Genomic DNA, 11659 nt, shown 5'->3' with positions numbered 1-11659 from the left:
AGTCCCTGGTGCTGTCTCAGTTGCTTTGCTGGGCTAGTCTCTGGTGCTGTCTCAGTTGCTTTGCTGGGCTAGTCCCTGGTGTTGTCTCAGTTGCTTTGCTGGGCTAGTCCCTGGTACTGTCTCAGTTGCTTTGCTGGGCTAGTCCCTAGTGCTGTCTCAGTTGCTTTGCTGGGCTAGTCCCTGGTGCTGTCTCAGTTGCTTTGCTGGGCTAGTCCCTGGTGCTGTCTCAGTTGCTTTGCTGGGCTAGTCTCTGGTGCTGTCTCAGTTGCTTTGCTGGGCTAGTCCCTGGTGTTGTCTCAGTTGCTTTGCTGGGCTAGTCCCTGGTACTGTCTCAGTTGCTTTGCTGGGCTAGTCCCTAGTGCTGTCTCAGTTGCTTTGCTGGGCTAGTCCCTGGTGCTGTCTCAGTTGCTTTGCTTGCCTAGTCTCTGGTGCTGTCTCAGTTGCTTTGCTGGGCTAGTACCTGGTGCTGTCTCAGTTGTTTTGCTGGGCTAGTACCTGGTGCTGTCTCAGTTGCTTTGCTGGGCTAGTCTCTGGTGCTGTCTCAGTTGCTTTGCTGGGCTAGTACCTGGTGCTGTCTCGGTTGCTTTGCTGGGCTAGTCTCTGGTGCTGTCTCAGTTGTTTTGCTGGGCTAGTCCCTGGTGCTGTCTCAGTTGCTTTGCTGGGCTAGTCCCTGGTGCTGTCTCAGTTGCTTTGCTGGCCTAGTCCCTGGTGCTTTCTCGGTTGCTTTGCTGGCCTAGTCTCTGGTACTGTCTCAGTTGCTTTGCTGGCCTAGTCTCTGGTACTGTCTCAGTTGCTTTGCTGGCCTAGTCTCTGGTGCTGTCTCAGTTGCTTTGCTGGGCTAGTCCCTGGTGCTGTCTCAGTTGCTTTGCTGGGCTAGTCCCTGGTGCTGTCTCAGTTGCTTTGCTGGGCTAGTCTCTGGTGCTGTCTCGGTATCTGGTACGGTGAAGGGGTCTTCCTCTCTTATCGCAGGTAGCACTGTCCTCTGTTCTCTTCTGTTAGGAGAACTAAAGGTGTTAATTGTCCTCTGGAAACACTTAAAACATTTTGATTCTTTTTTTGTAAATTTTATCTTTTTACTAATGCCTGCTCTTTGTATATGTATTGAGAATCCCAGAAAAACGAGAAAAGTTAAGTCTGTAACATTGCCTTATTCCTGAAGGTCAGGTATACAGTCAAAGAGGTGTCCAGTGTAAGCACCATGGCACCTTTCTTTCACGAGATTTCTTCTGCTGTAGTTACTGCATTGCTACAATTGGTGGATTTGTAATAAAATAGAGCCATACATTCCATTCAAAATGTAGATTCATAAAACTCCCCCCATAAACATTCCAAACGAGCAAATGCAGAAAACAAGCCCAGTAAGCTTTTAAAGGACTTTGGTACTTTTATGTTCCAGTGAGAAAATATACTGTGTAAAAAATAAAACTAGAAAAGAAATATAACCATATTCTAAATCACACTACCCTTTAAGCAAATTGGTAATTGTGAATCATGGAAGCAGTTTTTGTTTCAAATGCCAGGTGCCTCTGCCATTGGTTAAACCACAGAGGTGTGAGCTGGGCCTGAAGTTCAATAGTAGAGTACGTGTCTCATGTGTGTAAAACCCTGAGCTCAGTCTTCAGCACTGAAATACCAAAATAGAGAGGCTAACTTTACATTTTCCATTTGCATAGCAATTTTCCCACAGTATTTATGCAAACGTGGTTATAACAATGTGTGTGACATTGCTTCTTATTTTACAATCTAAAATTTGTTAAAAAAAAAAACAAAACAAAACAAGGAACCCTCTTGATTTGGATTCGATGTGGCATTTTTATCTTACAGCTTGTCACTGTGCTTCTGTTTACAGCATGTGAAATACTCTAATCAGAACAAAGGTCCCAGCATCGATCAAACCGTAGGCTCACACTGCTGAGTGGTAGGCAGAGTCCAGAGTCCACTTGCAGTATTGTAGTGGTCAGGCTCAGGTACAATCTGCCAGCAGATTACAATTAACACTGATTTGTCCTAGCAGGTAGCTAGTAGGATTTATCACCAAAGGCCAGAAACATGCACTGTGCCATCCTAAAGGCAGAAGCACTAGATGGAGCCCATCTGATGCAGATCTTTTGGCACGATGGGGCAGAGTCCCTCTACCCAGCAGTATGGCTGAGAGACAACTGTCAGTGTTCAGACTGCTATCTACATTCTGCAAAAGCTCGGAAACTTCTCCTGGAAGCTCTGGATGTGAACATTAGAATCGATGACTTGACATTTGACCGGAAAAAGGTAATTACTTCGAAATCGTCTTTCCCTTCTTTGTTGAGTTAAATCAAAAGTGTTAGTCTAGAGTTATGTAAGTAGCTCTTCGTTAATGTGTTATGTATAGAACAAATCTTCTCCACGGACATGTTTGTGCGGTGTTTGGTAGAGTAGGCATATTCAGTGGAAAAATCTGCTGTTGTTATCACTACTGCAACATTTTCTTTCCTTTTTCTTTTTAATCTATCTCCTTTTTATTTTAACTGAAATGAAATCACATCACTTTATCCTTCCTCCAACCCCTTCCATATCCTCCTCACTCCCTCTCAAAATGGCGGTCTGTTTTTATACATATACATACACATAAATATAGCCTGCTGATGTTCTCTGGTTTCTCTTCAGAGTGTATAATTTTTTACCTTTTAAAATGACTACCATTTTAAAAAAATATGTAAACTTTGCCTTTTATTCTTTTAGGGGGCAGTGGCCTTGAAACACAATCATACAATTGATACCATGAAAATGGTGCATCTGACACTCAGCTTACTGTTCTACCAAACTAGAAAAGTACAGAATTGGTTCATAGAAATGTCAGGGGCCAATGAGATAATCTGGGTGGAAATATTTATCCTACTGCCTGGTGTACAGCACTTGCTCAGAAATCTTACTGATTAGTACTATTTAGCCAGAATACTAACTAGGTTCATAAGACATCATATCCTAAAGTCATCACTCTCAGTGTCAACCACAAGTGCTATCGAACAGGTTTCTCTCTTCCTTATTTCCAAATGCTCACCAGGACAAACATGATAGAAGATTCTGTCTTTTCCCATTTTTCTATCCTTCTCTCAGTTTCGTTCTCTATTCCAAATTCTCATTCTTGGTAGTCACACCTTCTCAGAGGAAGTCTGAGGATTACATATCTAGAGTATGGAAATCAGAGATGCCATGTTAGTAAAATTCTATTTCTAATCATTATAATTTAGTAGCATCCAAAAGAGAAGAAATTACAGAAGACAGAAATGTATAGCTCTGCAACATACAAATAGATGATAACTGTCTTATAGCTGTCTTATTTCTCTCTTATAAGGTTTATATCACATGGCCCAATGACCATTACAGTGAATTCGAAGCTAATTGGCTGAAGAAAAGATGCTTTTCTCAACAGGCCAGAGCAAGGCTCCAAGGAGAATTGTTTTTACCAGGTAACATTGCAATACTCTTCATTCCACGCTAAAAACTTATAGTGACGATTGATTGAAGAAAGTACTATTATTTGAATTGACTTTATTTGCAGGGCATGTCTTATTGAGTTAACACATATATATTACAAGATGATCAAATCAATGTAATCAATATTTATATCTCTTTCTCATTTTCTAAGGATGTACTCAGGAGAAAAGTCAATTCATTTGCGAGAAATGTTTTTTATTAGATATATTCTTTATTTACATTTCAAATGATTTCCCCTTTCCTGATCCCTGCCCCCTGAAAGTCTCATAACCCATCTCCCCTCCCCCTGTCCCCAACCAACCCTCTCCTACTTCCCTGTCCTGGTATTCCCCTACACTGCAGCATCTAGCCTTCCTCAGACCAGGGTCTTTTCCTCCCTTTGATGTCCAACAAGGCCATCCTCTGCTGCCTATGTGTCTGGAGCCATGGGTAACTCCATGTGTACTCTTGGTTGATGGTTTTGTTCCTGGGAGCTCTGGGAATACAGGGTAGCTCATATTATTGTTCCTCCTATGGCATTGCAAACCCCTTCAGCTCCTTGTGTCCTTTCTCTAGCTCCTCCATTTGGGACCCGGTGCTCAGTTCAATGGCTGACTGAGAGTGGCCCCCTCTGAATTTGTCATACACTAGCAGGACTTCCCAGGTATCCTATTAGCAACAGAGATCATTTGGCCAAAACTGAAATGGAGAACATAGCAGATGTTGATATCCTAAAGTACTAGCAGGGAAAATTTCAGCAGGCTTGAGCCTGTGTCATCTGAAGTAAGAGCCGAGAGTCCAGGATGTTCCCTCCATGCTCTCTGCAAAGGAGTGCCATCAACCGGAGAAAGCGCATCCTCCTTAATGATATCTAAAGTCAGAACAGAACAGAGCACAAGCTCCTATGCCGGTGTCCATGAGATTGTGTGAACAATGAAGCTGTGAAAAAAAGGAACACAGAACTGAGCTCACACTTACGGTGCATGCAAGCCATTTCTTGAGCATTTATATAGATCTCCAGAGATTCTCTGAACAGAAAAATGGTTAAGATAACTAAAAGATGAATCCAGTAGCAAAGAGGGATGATAACATCTCTCAGATAATAGGCAAAATAAAGGAAAAATTAAAAATAGAAGTTCTAAGAAATATACAATAACACAAGCAAGTAGAAGCATTTGTGAGGGTGAGAAGGTCTCTGATTTATTCTATATTGTTCTACCAATTCCACATGATTACCTATGTTCTACAGATTACAATTGTGTGGTCAAAGGCAAACTCTAACACACATGAATTTTGCTTGCTGGTTAGGACTCTGACTTCCACAAGCCAGGCACGGTTCCTGAACTCCCTTTCCACCGACAAGTTCATCTATCAGACAGACTACTACCCATTTCAGGAAGTGGCTACTTGGCCAATCTCTTACCACCTCTCTCAGGAACTCTGAGTCATATACTCAATGAGATTCTACTTTACTCCTTCTAAACCTGAAACTCCCTCATGTGTAATAACTGCCTGGCATTTTAAAACTAGTCTTACAATGGTTCTCTAGAAGTGGAGATGTTGCTTACTAATCAACTTATAAGACAGCTTTCCTTTTCCTGTGTTTATCAATCAATAGGTACCAGAGTTTCCCCTTCTTTTTAAGCATAGGCTAGTCTTGTCAAAAATTCAATTCCTCTAAGTGTGTGGTCACAGCACTGTGACAGCTGATAAGGATTTGTTCCACTGCTGTGTCTGAACCAAGAATCCATTTACCTTTATCTGTCCCTGCTAAGTGATTGAAAATAGATGAATATATAGGGAAAACATTCATCAACATTCCTTCAGAGTGTGTTTCTGAATTTTTTGAGGGGGGGTCAACAATAACATAATTTCATAGTCATTATCTGGATCAAATAGACATATCTCAACTTTTTTTACTTTTAGATTTCTTCTGGTATTCAGATTTTTTTCTTTATCGCTGCCCTAGTTTTGCTATCCATTTGGATTTTCATTTCATTGCCTTTAAGTTCTTCTCTGTGTCATTTCATGAAGTAAAAGTCAACCTTTTTATTATCAGAGCTTAAGCTTTTAAATGCTAAAGGAGGAACGATCACACCTCCTCCACTAATATTTCCTGACAAGTGAAGCTTTCTCTTTTTCATAGCTTACATTCCTCTGTACTATCAGGCAGTAGCAAACTGGAAATGATAGTACACTCTATTGAGTAGTGGAAAAAGCTGGTACAGCGACGGGCTGAGAACATGAATAACATAAGAACTGGCTGCTAGGTAGACACGGGAAAGTATTTTAATACTTTAAAGCAAAGTTTATTTTAAAATATATTTCCAAGATGTGGAGTTGATAGAGTATTGGTTGGATGGCTTTTTTTCTTTTTTTTTTTTTCTTTTTCTTTTTCCTATAGAATTTTATCCCTAGGCCAATGTGAGTTTTCAAAGATTAGTACTCCAAAGCCTGTAAACAAAGTGAGTGCCACTGATGAAAGCTCTTTGCATTTTTAGCCCTCGTAGTGATTTTCCTCCTCTGCTTCTCCCTTGGAATGAGGGATACGGGGCTTAGAAAATCTGGGTTCCAGATGCACACCACTTTCCTTCTTTTGGCACAGGCTGCCAAACACAAAATGAAAAGATAAATGGCAATCAGCTGTGCAGAGGACCAGACTGTTCCTCGGAGCTGAAAGGAAGATGTGGAGAATATCATTTCTCTCATGCATGTCCATTCAGCTGCACAGACATTTGGCATCTATTTTGTGCAGGGAACTATGTAAGGAAATACCAAGGTGAAAAAGAAGGCTTGGACATGAGCTACATTAAGTACATTAAGACCATGTGCTGAAGATTGACAATGACGTAAGGCAAAGAATATGAAGAAAGGAGAGGTTGATACCCACTCTGAGTTTTAAGGAATAGTTTGTCAGGAAAAGATAGAAAAAAAGGATATCCCCACAGAGAGAAGTACATGCAGGAAACCACAGAAGTAGAAAATAAAGGATAAATTTCAGAAAGTACAGTGAGCTAGATATTGAGAGGTTAAAATTGCTAGGCAACACAGGAGACTCAAAGGTCAAAATAAGAAATAATTTGCATATGCTGCTTGGTGAAATACAGGCAAGGATGAGGATTTTTTCCAACATAAGAGTTTTGGTATACCATTTCCTTCATTGCCTTATTCTTTATTGGCAAACCAGGTTTACAGGTTTGAGATTATTGCTATAAGTTTTTCCTCTGCATTGTATATTTTTGGAGTTTTCTGACTGATGCTGATTAATGTATTACCATAAGTGCCTCCAAATCCATGAACCTCTCCTACATACCTTTTGACTTTTCTTTTATTATAACATGCCTCCTCTACAAAAAGAAGTAAAAAGGTCAAATTTATCCTGAAGAATGGACTTACTCATGGATGTTTTGAGTCTCTATTAAGTGGACCACATGGGAAGAGAGTCCCAACTAAGTGGACCATATGGAAAGAAAGTCCCTACTAAGTGGACCATATGGGAAGGGAGAGGGAGAAAGATGGCCATAAGATGTTCTATAAAAACTGTATGGAAGTTAGGCGGTGGTGGCGCATGCCTTTAATCCCAGCACTTGGGAGGCAGAGGCAGGTGGATTTCTGAGTTCGAGGCCAGCCTGGTCTACAGAGTGAGTTCCAGGACAGCCAGGGCTACACAGAGAAACCCTGTCTCAAACAACCACAAAAAGAAAAAAGTTGTATGGAGGACAATGGGAGCTTATGAGACAGAGACGATAGGGATAGAATTTGCATTTAAGAAAGACACATTCTTTGTTAGTGGGATAATAGGCAGCAGGACGTAGTCTCTAATCTCTGTCCTTTTTAAAATTTGACTCTCAGTACCTGGGATGTGCCTTTCCCAGATAAATAAGTGAGAAAATTTTGAAACAAAGTTTAATATTCATTAAAATAAAGTTTGGGCCAGCAAGATAGGTCAGTGGATAAAAGCACTTGTTTCAAGACCTGAGTGTAGGCCACAGGACCCACATAAAGGTGGAAGAAAGATCTAAGTCCACAAGTTGTCCTCCAACTTCCACAGGGGTGGTGTGGTATACACATTGACATACATACTGTGTACACACACAATATTAATAAATTTAACTTGTATTGAATAAAATGTGAAGTTTTTATGCAATTGTATCTTAACTTGCAAGTGAAATTTTACGTAATTATGTACTCAATTTTTATTTTGTGGCTTGTAAAATTTATAATTGACTGAGATAAAATGGAAAAAAAAACACATCGTACAATCATATAAAGGGACCTGTTATTTCTTGTTAATTGGTTTCAACATGAACGAATCCTTGCTTTTCCTATCTCTTTGTTGCTAAAATATTTTACATTACTCTCTGAATTTAATGACTTTTGTTATTGAAACTGAATTTCTTTTAAAAAATGAGAGAATCTAAAGAAAATCTCCCCATTGAGACAGTCTATTTCATTTTTTCAGCAATGAAAACTGAGAACATTGCACACCAAAAACCATCTCGTCTCAACCACATGTGCCCCTTTTATAGCAAAACCTTTCTTTGCCATGCATTTCATCAGAATGTGACTTCTCTGCCCATAGCTAGAATCCCTGCTTTATTTGCAAAGCACATGCCTCAAGAAGTGAAAACTCACAGGTAACTGTCAAGAGTCTCTCAAATCTACTTGCATTTCACATAGAAAGAGATTTGTACAGAACTGGTTTTCTCTAAGAGAACTGTGTTTACTTAAGTTTCTTGTAATGGTGGAAAGGTAGTTTAGTGCAGAGAATATATTTACAAACCCTTGTCAAAAATCAAGAAGCACATATGTGTGATTTTCTTTTTCATTAGCAAGAAAGGCTCATATCCTAGCTCATGTGATATAAGCCAAAACCATTCTTGGCCAGATGTGGAAGTCAGTGATGAAATATAGGTATTTGTACCATTCAATTTGTTCGATCACCAAAAATAAGCCATCATGGCCACATCTTACCAGAGCTACTACCAACCCTCTGTAGACTCTACTGCCACCATATGTCCTTCCTGTGTTTAAGCATTTACCATAAGAATCACTGAGATCGTTTATTAAGTATTGACCTATTTAATCTCAGCAAGAAACGAGGTCAGTAGAAATTTAAAACTAGTTCAAGGAGTAAGAAAGAGTAACAGAGCCAAGAGTTAATCAAAGAGTATCTGCATTAATGAACACCTTCCTCCTCTTTCTGTGACTACTGTGATCCATGTGTGTGCACCTATCTGCCAATGCAGACGTTGCATTAGCTGGTCATTATCCACTCCGTTAGCTGATTAAATCCTGATAAATAACCACTTTGGTAGCAGACTCAGCTGACTGACCATGCACTGGACATTTATTCATTATCCTGATGGGTGACTATTGAATAACAGCCACCATATACTGGGGTTAAAAATGCAATATAGAGAAAAACAGGAAAAGAATTTAAGCCCTTAGAAGTTGTGATGAAAGAGGCAAAAAAAAGTACTGACTTACCTGCAGTTCCTCAAAGAGTAATAAATACACACACACACACACACACACACACACACACACACACACACACGCAAGTTGGTGAGTGAGAAGGTGAGAGTGGATGAGATTTCTTGAGTTTTTGCATTGTTTTACCCTGAAATGAGTAACATCATTTTTTGAGACCAAAATCGAGGAGGATGTGTGGAAACTTGAGACTAGAGACTTTGATAAAGAGCTAGAAGAGTCTGTATATTTTAAATATAGATACATGGCCGTGGAGTGGGCACAGTTCCTCTTATATCTTCATCTAGATTACTTGCAGCACAAAGGCAAATTCAATTAGGCAGTGGAGCCACTGTGTTCTTCAGTGGTATTATCTCATTATAGTTCCATAGCTTGATTGCTTATTTTTATACCATGTTAGCTAGACAGCTAACACAGAGTTTCTTGCCTCCCAAAATCTATGCAGATGGAAAGCATTGAACCCAAAAATGACTGTTCAAATCTCAAATCATTGGCTTTGACACAAGGTTCTTGTAAGGTGGAACCTGCATCCTCATCTCTACGCGAACTTGTGGATTTTGCAATGAACTAGTTTCAGAAATGAAGTAGGCAAGCAATGGGAGAATAGTCGGAGAATACTCAGTTCTTATCTTTCTAGTTAACAGGAGAGCTAAGATGATCCCAAAAGGTTAAAGCTGCCAAAGAGATATGATCTTATCAGTAAAAATATAGCAGTGAGTTCACTATGGGGGCATGGTCCGGACCAGTTAAAACCGCATTCCATTGAGGAAATCATGGGATTTTGCACATTAAAACATAGTATCCAGTGGAAAACAGAATGCTGCAGATGGGGTTTCACAAACCATGAAGTCATATCAAGAGAAAGGAATTTAGTTACATTAGAAAAATAGCACAGCAGCTGACCTTATGTCATTTCTGTGACATCTACATTCAGTGCGATTCTAAATATACAACTGGAGTTCTTAAAGGGAGATGGCAGCACTGGAGAGATGACATAGAAGTTCAGTGTGCATCCTGCTCTTACAGAGACCCTAAGTTCAGTTTCCAGCCCCAAAATTGAGCATCTCTCAACTGCAACTCCAGCTAAGGGATTCTGACACTCAACACTCACTTCTTGCCTCTGTGGGAAGTCATACACATGATATACACACATGCACATACACACATGCACACAGGAATGCACAAATGCATGCACACTTAAAAATAAATCTTTATAAGAAAGGTGGCAAACAGGTTGTTCCTCTGCATAAGGATGCAGTTTGTGAAGTTTGTTATTTATCTTCAGTTAGCTGTTCCATACGTATATGCATACCAGATAATTAAAATAATGAAAGACAGTGTTCAGTAACCTTATATTTTGGATATCTTGCAGGATAACCACAGAAAGGGCATAGAGTAAGATAGAATTACCTATTTTCTTAGTCTACACTAAATCTTGGATAGCAATCCCATTTCCTAAAATTTTTTGAGCTGATTTCTCTTAGTATGTAATTCTCTCTTCTTGGTTTCTGCAGTCTGAGGGGCTAGCTGCTCCAGTTTGAACACAAAGGTTATCTGTGTGATATTGGGCTCTGATCTAGGCTCTTGTGTCCAGGTCTTTATCTATAAACTGAAGGAACGATGGTGCATACATTATGGAATTGTTGTAAAGATGCTTAGAAGAAAGCCTGGAATTTTAAGTGCTCCTTCCCCTTTAGACATCCTACAGATGCCACTTGGATGCTTTTTTGTATTGCATTCTCCAGATAGGTAGCCATTCTTGTCACAGAGCTATGGATATACAATATTCCAGTGTCATAAAAATTTAAAAAATAATCTGTTTCTCTTCTCCCAGAAAGCTAAGATTTGTTTAGAAGCCACATTTATAATTCACATACAATTCAGTCTAGACTTTAGAGGTAGGCTAGAAAGATGGCTCTGTGCTTCTGGTCTTCCAGAAAATCGGGGTTTGATTCTCAGAACCCACATGGTAGCTCATAACCATCAATAACTCCAGTTCTAGGGGATCTGATGCACTCATCTGACCTTTGCAGGCACTGCCAACATATGATACACTTACATAATGGAGACAAAACATTTTATACATAAAATAAAAATAAATAAATCTTAAAATAAAAGACTTAGATATGTCCTGAATTGAAGTCTAGTGAGAAAAGAGTAAAGGTGCAGAGCACAATTTGTTCTGTAAAGTCTACTTATGGTAATAGGCATGCCAGGCAAAGACATTATTTATAGGAACATAAAGACAAATAACATGATCTCCATTGTTTGTGAGGCTCTTGTAATTTAGCAGGAGAAGCAGAGATGAAGTTCTGTGTCTGAACTAGTTCACTTTCCACTCCAAGCAACTCTTTACCATTATTACAAACTTCATAAGCACTTGACACAATATTATTATTATTATATATTTGTATTTGTTTCTTTAACTATCTACCCCATTTTCCAAAGAGGTAACTCAATTATAATGCTTATATATTCTTACAAATATTACATGCAGGCAATCTTTATGCATATAACAACTTTTAACGAATAGATGTTGATAGGATTTCAACATGAAGAGATAAGCACTCTGGTATGTTCCATGCCTGAGCCAAGAAGAAAACACCTGACCCTTGATGAGCAAACCCAGCACGTTTCCAGAACCAAACCATTTCAGAAGCTACTGCTACATTTCAATTCATAAATGCCACTGTCTTATTATGAAACTACCATT

The 11659-nt window shown here is 39.4% G+C and overlaps 1 protein-coding gene across 1 annotated transcript in view; it reads left to right on the top strand.

Moving 5' to 3' along the window:
• The first annotated feature begins 2049 nt into the window (after positions 1-2049).
• Bbox1 (gamma-butyrobetaine hydroxylase 1) overlaps positions 2050-11659 on the top strand; it is a 49245-nt gene continuing 39635 nt past the window's right edge. Inside the window, exons 1-2 of the mRNA XM_052181393.1 lie at positions 2050-2268; positions 3332-3446. Of these exons, the coding sequence (XP_052037353.1) occupies positions 2050-2268; positions 3332-3446 (334 nt within the window). The remainder of the gene's footprint in view (positions 2269-3331; positions 3447-11659) is intronic.

This window comes from Apodemus sylvaticus, chromosome 5, assembly GCF_947179515.1.
Source record: "Apodemus sylvaticus chromosome 5, mApoSyl1.1, whole genome shotgun sequence".
Taxonomy (NCBI): domain Eukaryota; kingdom Metazoa; phylum Chordata; class Mammalia; order Rodentia; family Muridae; genus Apodemus; species Apodemus sylvaticus.
Note: the sequence above shows the minus strand (reverse complement) of the source record. Positions and strands in the feature narration are given on the sequence as shown.